The sequence below is a fragment of the Bemisia tabaci genome, chromosome 3 (genome assembly GCF_918797505.1).
Source record: "Bemisia tabaci chromosome 3, PGI_BMITA_v3".
NCBI classification, from domain to species: Eukaryota; Metazoa; Arthropoda; class Insecta; order Hemiptera; family Aleyrodidae; genus Bemisia; species Bemisia tabaci.
Window position 1 is genome coordinate 25,487,624 of NC_092795.1, and position 14,669 is coordinate 25,502,292.

At 35.5% G+C, this 14,669-nt stretch overlaps 1 protein-coding gene across 7 annotated transcripts in view; it reads right to left on the minus strand.

Moving 5' to 3' along the window:
- The window catches only part of LOC109031047 (C-Jun-amino-terminal kinase-interacting protein 3), a 35,867-nt gene extending 21,876 nt beyond the window's left edge, over positions 1 to 13,991 (minus strand). For 4 of the 7 annotated variants that reach the window (XM_019042330.2, XM_019042328.2, XM_072298065.1 and 1 more), the window contains exons 1-13: positions 13,466 to 13,991; positions 12,490 to 12,610; positions 10,393 to 10,576; positions 9,713 to 9,875; positions 8,127 to 8,278; positions 7,472 to 7,563; positions 6,425 to 6,463; positions 5,605 to 5,622; positions 4,212 to 4,269; positions 3,514 to 3,570; positions 2,104 to 2,251; positions 949 to 1,139; positions 313 to 492 (exon numbers count right to left, since the gene is read on the minus strand). In XM_019042330.2, coding sequence (XP_018897875.2) covers positions 313 to 492; positions 949 to 1,139; positions 2,104 to 2,251; positions 3,514 to 3,570; positions 4,212 to 4,269; positions 5,605 to 5,622; positions 6,425 to 6,463; positions 7,472 to 7,563; positions 8,127 to 8,278; positions 9,713 to 9,875; positions 10,393 to 10,576; positions 12,490 to 12,610; positions 13,466 to 13,759 — 1,697 coding nt within the window. In that variant the 5' untranslated portion in view covers positions 13,760 to 13,991. The remainder of the gene's footprint in view (positions 1 to 312; positions 493 to 948; positions 1,140 to 2,103; positions 2,252 to 3,513; positions 3,571 to 4,211; positions 4,270 to 5,604; positions 5,623 to 6,424; positions 6,464 to 7,471; positions 7,564 to 8,126; positions 8,279 to 9,712; positions 9,876 to 10,392; positions 10,577 to 12,489; positions 12,611 to 13,465) is intronic. The other 3 variants (XM_019042329.2, XM_019042331.2, XM_019042333.2) reach the window with 3 other exon arrangements.
- Positions 13,992 to 14,669: the final 678 nt, after the last annotated feature.

The window sequence follows — 14,669 nt, forward strand, 5'->3', positions numbered from 1 at the left end:
AAGTTGACCAATAACTCGGGTTTGTTTTTGTTTTACATTAGAGCTAAACCAAATAAAAAATTGAACTGATTTGTTGATTTGGAAAATTTTCATCAGACATTCCCTGTTCTGTCTAGGGAACGTTATTGCGCTGTCAGAGTGCTGTAGCGACAGTATCAGAAAGGTACATTGAAACACACACCCATGAGTGCTTTCAAAACGCAGATGGTAGCAACTAAAAGCATGCAAACAAAAATACACTGATTCTTCAGAGAATGGTTAGTAAAGCTACAGTTGATCCAAGAATGAGAACAGAAATAAAATCTTACTCACGTTGAACTGAGTTCCAGAAAATCCAGTCCCCGCTTCCTATCTTGGATCTGTTTTTTTCTAAATGAGTCCACGGTGAGAGGGGTTGAATGATGCGCTGGCGGGGAGGATATACTTGGGGATGCTTGCGGAGATTTAAGGCTGGGAGGTTCCTCCGAGGTGGGGCTGAACAGTCCACCAAAGCTGAAAAGCCACATTCAAAAGCATTTAGTTAATATTCAGTGCTTTCTCTCTCTTGACGATTTGTCAATGAGCCAAACGATTTTTACTGTAACTAACAGAAGAAATTCAAGGTACCAGATGATTCCTTTGTTGCAGAGAAATTGTGGGAAAGGGTGTCGTTATAGAGAGAGTGCTGTAATGTATGATGAAATAAGTTTTTAAGCTTATTATTATTAGAGTTAATGTGCAACATCAAGTTGCCCGATTGTCTCAATACTCAGTCATGATACATTGACCAATGAAAGCAAGAAACTTTCATATCCCAAATATAATTTCGGGGAGTCCGATTGCAAAAAAATATCATTTATACCCAAATTACTGAAATGCCCAAATTTTTGCAAATTAACAAAATAGTTAGTCCCACAGCCTCTCAACTTCTTAGGATTTCATGGAAGTAGAAATCATAATCATACTTACAATTTCCATATAGACTGTTTATTTTTCTTATCCATTTGACCAGAGGTATTTTTGCTTGCACGCACTAACTCAGACCATTTCATTGCCTCCTGTAGTTCCATATATTTCTCCTTAAACTGATTTCTTTCTGTAAGTACTCGCGCCATCTCAACCCTAGTGAATCTTTTCCGTTGAGCCATTGGTACATCCTCCTGGGACAAACGAATGAAGAGAACATCAGGAAAAGTACCTTACTCACCTTTCTATTGTGCATTTGCATGAGTAGAGCAAACCATACTTTTCGAGATCCTTAAATAAATAAAAAATAAACATTTTCAAGATTTTCCAAGACTGCTGAATTTTACAGCAGCCTACCTTTTGTCCAATATTACTGCCTCCTAAATGACTCCTTGTTCAAACTCACGGTGGATGACCTTGGCATTCTGAGACACACGATAACAAATAAAGATTGCCCGAAGAAAAAAATGAGATCAGAGAAAACAGATGTCCCAATGTGACACAGCAAGTGTACAATCAAAATAAAATGAATATAAAGGACTTAGATGTCTGCTGCAGAGTAACACTGACAGCACTACGCACTTTGGTTCATTCGCTTGGCAGATGCCAATCAGTGAAATTTTTGCTTGGAGTTTGTGTTAAAGGGCAATACTCATGCATAGTACACACCCTCATTTTGTGAATTGTATTTTAGAAAAAAAAAGGGTGATAAATACAGTATTTGTGAGGAAAATCATTCTGTTTCTTTGGGGCTCTTTCACAATTTTTTTAAATTCATTTCAGAAAATACGTCGGAAAAAATGGGACACCTACATTTTGTCATTTTTCATAAAATCAAATATTAGCTAAGAAAATTAATTTCAACGATGATAAAAATCTAATCCTATTTCAAACAGGAAAAAATTGCACCAACAGATTTTGTGTGAATGAAGAATTGACAGCTGTGTATCCTTTCACTCGGATTTGTTCATTAACTGTTGCAATTTTAACATAGGTTTCGTATCCCGACCACGCTTAAATGGCATCGCTATTTTAAATGAGAAAAGTTCTGCAGACCCTTTGAGATTATGACGTAAATGCAGGTACTGATCATTTAGGACATTAAGGGGTACTACTGTTTTAAGTTCCAAAAAAATTTAAAAAAAATATTTTACTTACATCATCTTCTGCTTTATTAGCGTTTGCTAGCCGTTCTGCTTCTTCTTTAACTTTCCTGAGTTCATCTTCTAATTGACTAACTTTACGTTTCAGTTTTGATTTCTCTGTAGTGAGGGACTTGACAGTTTCACGCAGAATTTCCTGTTCACTAAAAGAAAAAGAAAAAATCTATTACTCTGGGGTTTGAAAATTGCTGGTTTTAATGCAAAAAAAAAAAAAAAAATACATATAAGACGTGGCCCGACTAAAAACTTGGGTTAAATTGATTTATCAATATTCAGCAGCAACTGATGCCACAATGGTAGATAAAACTGATTCAAGCTTTGATAATTATATCTATCATTTCAATTTAAACCTTCTGTCGCAACTTCCTCACCAAACGAACTTTAGAATGTGATAGGAACCCAATAAAACCAGGGATACATTGTAGCTTCTAAGCGTTTCACCCTATCTACCTTCAAGGTTTATCTATTACCAAAATGTTTTGAGTCAAAGAACCCAGAAAACACCAGTCCAGCTGTTCCTATTTTAGTTCTGTGACCTCTTTCTTATGAGGTGTTCTTTGATATTCTCCTTTAGTTCTTTTTCTTTATTTTTCAAAATAGCAATTGGTATGTGAAAAATGAGGCTCAGAAACAGAGACAATACAACAATTTAGAGACCCTGCACTCCCAGTCTAAACAGAGTAATTGGCTGAGGTATGAGTTGAGTTCACAGATCAATGCTGTTTATCGTCTAATGATGATTGATGCACGACTTATTGAGCATATAATTCATGCATTGATTTATAACACAATCTAGACCGCACACTAGGCCTGACTTTAGGCGAGGGAGGTAAGACAGCCAGGGGGGTAAATCAGGGTAAAGACGCACTTTCAGCTTTGTTGATACAGCTGAATATGCGAAGCATACCAGGCAACGGCACTGGCAAGACTGGCATTTCCATTGTCTCGGTACGTATTGCGATCCGGGTTGCCTATCGTCTAGCCGAAATTTCCTAATGCGCGGTCTAGATTGTATTAAACGTCAATGAATTCATATCAATGGCAATCATTGTCATCTGTAAAATCGCATTCAGAGGTACATGATTTTACGGTGTCACCAATAAAATACATCAGTTTCCTAAATGTTTAGATAGAACTGCACAGTTTTTTTTGTTGTGGAAATGCTGGTAATATCAGCAATAGCATGAGCTTTTTGACATTGAGCAGCAGCTTCAATGAGGAAGAAACTTCTAAGCAAATCACTTCTTGCGTAGTATTTTATCTGTAGCTAATGTTCCGAAAAGTTCCTCTCTTATTTTTTATGTTTTACAAAAAGCTTGACTCCAAGCACAAATGGACTTGATAGGACATTTTAGTGACAAACACCTTGTTAGTAATGTCATAAAAAAACAGCTTTAAAAATTACCTGGTAAGCTCATCCACTTTGGCAATGAGATCATCTTTGACTATGTTGAGTGCGTTTCTGTAAAATACAAGAGAAAGTAATAGTGATTAGAGAATTTGAAATGAGAATTCGCTAGCAGATAGCTCAGAGAAAAAAAGCAATTTTTAAATTTATTTTACAGGATGTCTAATCTAAACCAGAGAACCGGTATCAATTTAGAAGACTGAGGAATAAAATACATTTTATGAGGTAAATTTTTCATTGGGACAAATAATTCATTGATATTGTTCTTAGGTTGTTATCAGATTTGCGGTACTTTGAAAACTCCATATTTCATCTCATTGCTTAACCTAATGATAATGAGATAATATTTCAGTAAATAAGATAAAAGTAAAAAAATAAAAGCTCTTTCTTCACTCTTCGCGAATAACTCAGACTTTAAGGCAAAAATACAAGTAAAAAAAGACAAGGATTGGAGATGCTAGAATTTTTAACTGGGAGATGTACAGTTCAAGTACTTTAGGAATGCGATTCACAATCAGGATTATATAAAGGTCTTTTTGTGTAGAAAGATCAGGATAAAGAATGCTACCTTTCTCTATTCATGAGTAATTTTTATGCAGGCATTGGTACTTTGAAGATCCCTGGGAGTGAAATATAGAAACAGGAGCATTTAGAAAGCAAAATAAAAAAATTATCATGAGCTTGACAAAACTTACTTCGTTGCGAGGAGTTCATTATTCTCTGTTATCAAATTCTCTATTTCTTTTCCCATTCCTGTAAAACACAAATATTATAATAGGATGAACATTATTTTTTTTTTAGAAACAGCGAAAGTAAAAACGCTTCATTTAAAAAAAATTCTAGGTAAAAACCTCTAGACAAAAGTGATACAGTGGAAATCAGATACAACGACCTTATAGGGACCTGCCAAATTTGGCTGTTATATCCGATTGTCACTACAACCGATACTCAAGTACATTGAATAAATGGGATCTCAGCCGCGGGCCTGTCCACATTGCTGGTCGTTATGACCGATAAGTCGTTATACGCAATGTCGTAATATCAGATTTCCACTGTACCACAATTTATTTTGCATACATTCATTAATCTGTCAGCATATCTGTATATGTATTCAGATTTTATAAGCAAACTAATGGGAAGTACAAAACAAGTTATTCACTGCATAAAACCATTTCAGTGTCTCAACATCACCTCTGTGAAAACATTGAAGAAGCAATTGTTTGATAGCCGTGAAAAAACTGAAGGACAGTTTTGAATTGTCACACAAGTTATAGACTTAAGGTTAGGAGACCAGTGCATGACATTAAAAATTATCTGCTGACTGACTACACAACTGGAGACATAAATTAAGATAATGTGTTACAAGCAAGGGAGTAGATATCTCTAAAGATTACTAATGGTCTAATATCAAACTGAGGGAACAAACATTACAATTAGGAAACATATTGTGAGTCAGTTTTAAAAAGTGACTGGAACCTTAGAGATTAGTACTGCTTTTGGTCAAATTTAGTTCATGAAACTTCTCCTTAAAAGAGAGGGTTTGAGATATTCATCATTTTTTGTGTTGATATTGGTTGTGATTTTGATGTTCGAAAACACTAAAACATTCTATGGCACTAAGAGAGAGTAAACCATCAGCAAACACTTGATATTTTGTGAGGGTCTGGTTAGGAGTAGGACAAAATTTGGTCATGACGAAGATATGCATGAACACAGAGCAATAGAGATGGGGATACGGTTTGAATAAAGAATTAAATGATTTATTTATTGGAAATAATGGTTTATGATATGAGAATGAAACTTATCTTAAAAACAAAGTATGGACTCTTCGCGAATCCACACAACTTTTAGTTACCATCAAAATTGATTTAAAAATTTGTGTAAAATTTCCTTCTTAACTAAAAGGTGCAAATTCTTTTTTTAATATGTACATAGGCACGCCTTAAATTTTAAAACTGTAGTATTCAGAATTTTCCTTCATTTCTAATTGTGCATTGAATTACTTTTGTTGAGTATAATCTCTTTACTTAGAACAAGAATTGAGCTTCTTTAAATGAAAAGGGCATTCATAATATGAATAGATCTTACCGAAGAAAGCATCATTCACTGTTATGTAACATGAATGTAAGAGGAGCAGCAAACGGGAGTAAAAATAAAACAGAAAAACAAACATTGTTATTGAAAAAGCACAAACAAGAAAGACACAATGCAATTATTTTATGATGTAGTGTTATCTTGACGATATAATGTTCTTGACAATACGCCAAGAGCAATTTTTGAAGACTTTGATATTTTTATTAAGAGCTTTCCTTGATTAACAGATATCTAGATTTTCAAAAATTGAAGTTAGCTATGCACTAATAATTTGGGTTAAGATAGAGACCCTATGCGTTCCCTGTAAAATGTTATGTGGAATTATAAGTAGAATGCTGTTTAAAAAAAAATAGTTACTTCCAGAAACACTACAACAAGAAATGACTGGCCATGACTAGAAAAAAGAAGATTGTTTCCAGGCAAACATTATTACAAGAAACATTTTAACGAGATACCACTGTAAATTTTTATTTTATGCTATATAAATGTAGATTTAGGTATTGCTGGGGCATAAAAAAAGCATTATGATAATGCATCATACTAGCCCCTTGAATATGCAACAGAGATACTTAGTAATTCTGTTGGGTCTAAAAAGAGTTAAGCAACAAAACGGCTAGATTTCTGCCCTAAATTTTGCAGCGATATTACTTTGATTTTTCAAATGAGAACTCTGGAAAAAAATAAAGAAAAAAAAAATTGCTTCATAATTTTTTAAAAGATATTCCAATTGCTGGAAAAAATTTTGTGAGAAATTGTATTTATTTGTTGGAGGAATTTCAACTAATATCTAAAAACTTATCAAAAAGATTCTCACCTGATGATGGTTGAGTTTCACTCTCGCTTTCAAATTCTTCTTAAATTGACATGCAACAAACACGAGAAACATGCAATTTTGAGGAAAGAAAAAAAAACAACAAAAAAGCAATAAAATAATTAAAAAATATTAAAAGAAATTATGCCGGAGAAAAAAAAGTAAATGAATTACTGAATTAGATAAATAAATAAAATAGCATAAAACATAAATTAATCAAACAGAGAAAAATATAAAACTACAAATGCTTAGCTCAAAATTGAGAGAGGGTTCAAATAGATGGCAATAGATTGCTTTCTGGTTTTAAAGCAGGATCCTCTATGGTTAAAAATATTCTCAGTTGAACTTAACCAGGGACTTTGATGACACATCTCAATACGTATTGCAATTAATAAACAAAACTCAAATTTAAAAGAATCCAGGAAATACTCAAAATAAAATGTAGCACAGGGAAAGGCACCTGGTGCAGATTGCAGTGACTTAGAGGACTATGATAAGTAAGAAAAACCAACATTGGTCATTTTTGGTAGACCATCTTAAAAAAGATTGGCTACAATCACTCAACTGAAAACTTTTCAATTGTTACTCTGAATTTAAGTCGTTCTTGTATGACTCAATTTGTTTCCATACTTCTCTCAGAAGCTTTACCTCCCTCATTTACAGTGGCATATACTGAAATTTTGTTTCTCACTTGCACATTACCTGGATGCCCTTTGGATCCACAGGTAAGACAAAAGGTAAGGCAAGCTGCAGTTTGCTGTATCTGCTCTTGTCGCACCTGTGATTCCAAGGGCAGTCAGGTAGTATGCGCGTGAGAAGCAAAATTTCATCGCACACCCCTGCACTTTACTGATATTACAAATCACAGGAAAAAAATCAAAAAAGTATGAGACAGTACATACTAAATTTTTAATGTTGTGAAAGCTGCAATGGCAAAAAAAGCCTGAGAATAAATAAATGAAATTATAAAAACTTCTAGAGAGCAAAATATTAAACGACAAAAAAAAAGACAAAAAAACAAAAAAGAATTGTAGGCTAATTAAACTGTACCAGGTATGTCAGCACCATCATCAACTTCTTTCAGTATCTCTGCATCTTGAAAACTAAGTTCTTGGTACAGAGTATTTCCAACTCTCTTTTCACTGTTAGGAAAAAATTCAAACGATAAGAAATTAACTGGATTGAAAAAGAGACACATGTAGAGTAAAACCTGATCATGGCTATAAACTGCTTTTGACGAGACGTTTTTCCATGGATTTTCTGTGATAAATGCACATAAGTGAACCTGCTGATGATGAGAACAAGAAATTAATGGAGTCCTTTTTTTTCTTCTTCTCAGAGATTTTTTCTAGAAAAGTTTAATAAGATGACTACAGTCCACCCAAAATTCCCGGAAAGTTCTGGTGCAGATTTCACTTGTCACTGATTGATGGGATCAAAGTAAAATAAATAGAGATGAATACTAAAGCCATGAATGATGTCCTCAACCATGCTCGTTAAGCAACGACATCTCCGCCAATATGAGACAGAGTAATTTATTGATTATTTAAAGCTATTTTTCCATTGATTCAGAGGATGCAACTGTCAAAACGTGATATTGTGATACATGTAATGAATGATTCATGGTTTTTGAACTTGTGTCATTCTTTGAACTCTTTGGGTAACCGAAATTAGACTGCTGAAAGAAGGTTCAAAGTAAAAATACCTCTGTGTTGTGGTGCGTCCGCCTGGTGTTGAGGGAGTTTTAGTCGGAGGGGGCGAGTCTTCTGATATTTCATCTTGACTGTTGTCTTTGCTGGCCATACTCATTGTTTCTGACCAGCCAATTTTGTCATTTGCTGTTGCTTCTGACAATTCCTGAAAGAAGATCAAAGGCCTTGAAATCTTACTTTGAACTTTAACTCAGGGATACAGAAACTTCAAGGCCACAAGACCAGATGGATTGCATAAAAGAGGGGGACTCTTATGAGCACAGGAAAAAATGTGTGAACCTTGTTGGATTCTTTCGTTATTTTCATTTGTAAGTCGTTCTTTTTTAAGTCCAATTTTTTGAAAGCTATAAGTCAGACTTTCCGTGAAACTGAACACAAGAACTTGGGTTAAAAATGGGGGAAGGCAAGCTAAATTGGGAGAAAGGCTTAGAACTTTATGCGCCCCTGTTTTAACTATGAGCAGAAATTTTCTGATGGAAAATGAACATTACTTACAATTTTTTACAATGAGAAAAGTTCTGGTGTTATTTGTTAGAAACATGAATAAATGCATGACTCCACTCTTCCATAGAGCTCGTTCATTCATCATTTGTTGACACAAAAGTCAACCTCTATTTAGCCAAAATAGGCACCATTTAACGAGTTTCTAAATGCATTCAAGAGGCACAATGATGGGGGCTGAGAACAAGATTTGACTGTGGCAAAAACATTTTTTCTGAAGCCAAGAAGGCTTTAATGTTACAGCAATTGAAAAATTTAATATGAGTTTCTGAGAATGCTTTTCAGCCACTCTTGACATTTTGTCACTTATGGGGTTTTCTCACCTGAATCCTTTATTGAGGGTCATTTGAAAGAGAGGAAATGGTTACAGACTACTTTTTTACGGGAGAGATAGAAAATTATTTAATTTTGACGAGAAGCACTGTCATAACAAGGAGGTGTTTTCTTTAAATGAATTTTGACCATATGACAATAATCAAAAGAATTGTTGGAAAAAGTCATTTCTATGCTGTAGAAAAAAATTGAAAAGAAAGTTTAGATGTGCTTTTCCTTCACATTGACTACATTTTGTAGGGACTTTATAAATTTATATTTTTTTGCTTCTGATAATTTTCTCATCTAATCATCATACATTAGGTTTTAAAGTGCTTACCTTAAAAGTTGAGAAATTATCCTTAAGACTCATGAAGGCAATCAAATGTTGATGTTTCTTCATGAAAATACGATATTCATAGGCGTTCTTAACTCCCATTGAGAAGCTATTAATAGATACTTTGATGGTACATGCCCCTACCTAGATCTGGAGAGATCAACTCCGTTAAAAGACATTAATGAAAAAAAAGGACTTTTCCTTTTCTTCAAAAATGGCCATTCAATTTTCCCCCGAAAATAACATTGCTCCTGCTTGTTCAATAGGCATGATGTGTCTTGAATAACCAGGAAACTTTTGAATTTAGTTTACTCTCGTCCTTACAGGAAAGAAAATGAAAAAAAAAAAGGACAAGAGAAAAATAGAAAAAGAGGAAGAAAAAGACGAAGGAAAAAATCAAAAAGATGAAACGTGATGGTGAGTTGATACCTGAGCTGATTGAGCATCTTGATTGGAAGTGACATCTGTTGTCAAGAGACAACTATCTTGAGGAGAGTTGGACAAAACTGATTGTTCCACAGGGCTCCCTGAGACAGGTGCATGGGTTACAGGCTCTAAGGAACTAAAACCAAATGAGACTGGACCAGAGGATCTGCAAAAAAATTTGTGGGAAATAAGAAAATAATTTTGGGAATGGTTTTCATGAAAAAAAAGAACAGTAGATATTTCTTACATTATGACATAACTATGATTCTTGCAGAAATTTAAACAATTCCTGATCTGGAAATTTGCAACAAATATGACATAATTTCAAAGAAGATGACTTTTGGGGGCTGTTTTTCAACATTTTCACAGGAGGCTGATAGAACCTTTGGCTTTGGGGCATCAGCGCCACAACTCGAGAAACGATCAGAATTTTGGTATTTTCCAATTTTATCTTGTGCATTTTGGGCATAATTAGCTTTATTGGCAGCATGTTTGGTCAAAAATAAGGCTCAGATCTTCAATTGAAAATTCTACCGATTTCTGCATCATTATGATACTATACATTTTTTTTGCTGAGTCGAACTTAGAGAAGACCTGGCAAAAATTTGATGATTGGGGTACCTGGGCAATATCCGCTCAAAATAAATCAGTTGTAACAATATAATATCATAATTGTGCCTAACCTGTTTGATTGACCAAAAATTGATGGAACACGTTGTTTTCCAGCATCTGCTTTATCTGTTGAACTGATTACAAGCTTGGTGCGTTCTATGTGATCCATGTGGGTTTTGAATAGTTCAGTGTACCTTTCATGAAGTTTTGTGTACTCCTTCTTCATTTCTTGCTCCTTCTCTTCTAACCTGCTGACTGAAGTGAAAATGGACGAAAATACTATTAGGCTAAATAAAGTAACTCATCTTCGGCTTCCTTTTTTAACCCCATTTTCAAACAGCTCTTAGGGCTGATTCCATATTTCTTCATCCGCGCCCCTTCCATCCAGTACCAGGTAACCTTTGCCTAGGACCATCAAGGTCACCTGACCGGGAATCGAACCCGGAACCTCCTGATCATAGGGCCAGCATTGTAACCACTACACCACAGGAAGCCAACCTTGCTTAGATATACTGCCAAGCTATGGAAGAACGCCGCATGAGCTTCCCAGAGTTGTCAAGTTTCCTCTGATAAAATATTCATTTTTGAGGGAAATTATCGATATTTTTCCTTGAAATTTGCAGAATTTTTAGATCAAATTGCAAGAAAAATTACCTGAGAAATTGGGAAAAAAAATATTCACAAATTTTCTTGAAAATTAGTGATTTTTCATAGAAAATTTGGCAATGCCTGGAGGCTCATACGGCATTTTTCCTTCGCATGGTAGAGTCGGCTCCTTGTATTTTTGATCAAATGGATGGATTTAATCAAAATCAACCTGACTGCATTTCACGTTGCCTAATTTCATCCCATGTTTCATTATCCCTCGAAAATCAAGCTGTGCAATGTCTTGAGACTTTAGTTCATTTATTTATTGAGAGAATAAATGGTCTGTCAATCCGAAACAAAAATAACTAAGAACATTAAAACAATTGAGAAAAAAGGTCAAAATAATCAAATAAATTAACAGCTCATAATAGTACTTCTTGTATATTTCCCGCAAATTCTGAAAAATATTGTCACTAAATTTCTAAACAGAATGCTGCTTAGTTATTTTTTTCTATAAAAATAATAAAAAACAAGAAGAAATCAAGCATCCTGGGGTATCTCTGTGTGCCTGGGCTGGTTCTGGTAAAAACCGTTCAAATGAAACCATGAGTTACTTAGGACTAATCAAGGCTAATATGGGTGTTGGATAAATTCTACAACCTCTTATCATGCTGAGTCCTCGGAGGGACATAAGTAACGTTTCTGTTGTAAATGTTCCTTGCCTGGAATTCATTGCTAGGGACTTGAAGACTTGGTGTCAAAGAACCCTGCACAGAGCATGGGGTCAGCGGCTCTCGATGAAAGTCGATGAAACTTTAATAGATTGATATAAAGTTCATAATTAAGGGAAAGCCAAAAAATTAGCTCATTTTTGCGAGTAGAAACCGAGATATTCGCAATTGAATCCGGACTATTTTCTATCATGCCGCAGCATGGCGGAAGAATTCCAAGTCCCCTCTCCTCTCGTTGTTCAGCGTTCTCGATCAGACCTCACGTCACTCATGTAAAGATAGGTGCTTATGTGCTCGGCCGGTGCGAATGCCGTACTCCCTCCCTCTCCCCGCATCTGTCAATTCTGTTTCAGCAACTACATTTCAGATTAAACCGGCCAGCAGCGCCTGCACGGGAGAGGTGCGAGAAGCAGGGAACTCCATATCGCACAGCCCGAACGGAGCATCCTAATGAAAGGAGCGAGTGTAAACAATGCGACACCGTAGTTACCTGGTGGGGAGAGGGGGTTTCCTGACCGAAGTGTTCAAGCAAGGTAAAGCGACACGGAGAATTTACCTCCGCCGCACAGAAAATAGTCCGGGTTCAAACACGAATATCTCAGTTTCTACTCGCAAAAGTGAGCTAATTTTATGGCTTTCCCTTAATTATGAACTTTACATCAATCTATTAAAGTTTCATCGACTTTCATCAAGAGCCGCTGACCCCATGCTCTGTGCGGGGTTCTTGGAGAATTACTGGGACCTTGGTGGATCTAATCAGAAAGAGGTTCACAATCTTTTTACTGAAGGAGTGACAAGACTAAACTTAAAAATAGAGTGGAGAGTGGTGAAAATATTAAGTGAATTTACCATGGTCAGATGAGTTCCTATTCTTTAATTCAAACATCCTAACTATTGACTCTAGACTTTCAACTTTGTTACTATGAGTTTTGCGTTCATCTTCTATTGAATCTTCCATTTCCAGGAGTTTCTGAAACAGAGAAGTGAATTGTTAGACATCTTGAACCTGGAGAGCATCAATTTTAGAGAGCTGTCAAAGCAGAGTCACCTGAAAAATTTGTAACCAGAGTTTCGTCAAATTCTGACTATAAAAGTTAACTTGAGAGTTAACAAAGCAAAAAATTTAAAATTGTTACCGAGATTCAATTTTATACTGATAAAACATTTAATCTATGAAATCAGAGATATCTTCAAGCAAAAACTTTTTAAAGGATAGCATACAATTTGTTCTTAGCAAATTCTTTTTCAATCTGTAGAGGTTCATTAGGTGGATATTAGAGAGTTGCAGAAAACTTTGAGTTCCTCCTGCAGTTCTCATAAATTTGCTGTTGAAAAAATTGCTTCTTCCTAGAAGCAAAAGCACGATAAAAATTTGGCATTTTCTAAGCCCAGGCATTTAGCAGTCTGGAAGGCAGGATATAAACATGACCAACATGCTAGCGGCCAACGACAGTATTGACCATTCCCACCCCTAAACTGCAATTGGTATGGCATTCTGAAAAGTTCCAAGCATTGAGACTTTGGATCCATGCTTTCGATGAAGATGAGAATCTCTAGATTCTGACACTTATCTTTGAAAGGTGCAAATTAAGGTGATATGATAAAAAATTGATGAGGACTGAGGAAATTCACGGAATAAAGCTGCTTTTGAAGAAGAGGAAAAGGTAGAACTTACTTTCAAAAGCAGCAAAAGGAGGGAAGAATGAAAGAGAAAAAGAGAAAGTGACAAAGTAAGTATTGATGCCTAGTGTCAACATAGAGATGCGTACAAAACTTAGAATGGAAATTGTACTCAGAAAATATTTGTCTTAAAACATAGGACTACCTGTTCAACAGATTTCCGCAGTTGTTTTTCCCTTTCATACTGTGTTATGAGTTGTTCATTATCTTCCCTCAAAAGCTCAAGCTCTACTTCGTGCTCTTGATTCTCCATGTAGGCTAGGTCGAGACATTCAAGAACGTTGACCACTAGCGGCATTAAATTTTTAACAACTTCCTCATCATATTTGCCAATCATTCTTTCAAATTCTTGGTATATACTTCCAGCTAAAGACTGAACTTTTTCAGACATGACTACATGCGAATCTTCATGTGAACAAAAGACAACTTCCTGTGTCATCTTGAATAGATTGCTAGGAGGCACACATAAAAGAAAAGAAGCACAAATTGAAAGGGGCACGAAACACGTAGAAAACTAAGAAACTTAATTAACTAATAAGGTAGTAAATCACAGGACTAATGAAAAAAATTGCACAAAGTATACGGTTTGCAGAAAAAGTTGTTGGCATAATGATTAACATTTTCGTAATTTCGCCATTGTTATCTAAGAGCTTCGGACGAGGGTTATGTTATTGTTGTCACGTAAAAAGTTGACATCGGGATGACGTCACGGACACGTATCGATAGTTGCAGCATCTGGACCAATGAAATTGCTGCATGCCCCAAATTGCATTGCCTCACCCACCACCCCTCCCTCCCCTCCCTTGTGCTTCAGAACACAAAATTGCAATTTATTTTCGTGCAATAATGAAAATTTTATCATTCATTCATTACATTGCCTGGAAATATTCGGGGCTGAGCGATGAAGCTACCCGACTTGTCAACGAGGAAAGTTATGGAAGGACGCTGATAATGTTTTGTCTCAATTTTCATTTTTACATTATTGCAGCAAGTCGGTCTGTGCGTTCAGTGGGATTCCTGTACACACGAAAAAATGGAAATATTGGTCTGCACCAATTGGTCCCAAGTCCTAAGAAATCCATAAATATTCGCAATTATGACGCGAATAAATAAGAGAAATCTACATTTTATGTAACCAAAAAATTACAGAAAATTCAATTTTCATTTATTCACGGAAATTGGAAATATGAAAAAATACCCAAATACTACGATGTAAAAAAAAATTTCAAATTTTCTAAAAAAAGGAGCCGGAGAGGAGTGCAGGACATGGACATTACCTGCCTACAACGCACTACCGTCAAAAAGGTCGCAACTCTGGTTCGATATCTCGAAAATCGATATTTGTTTAC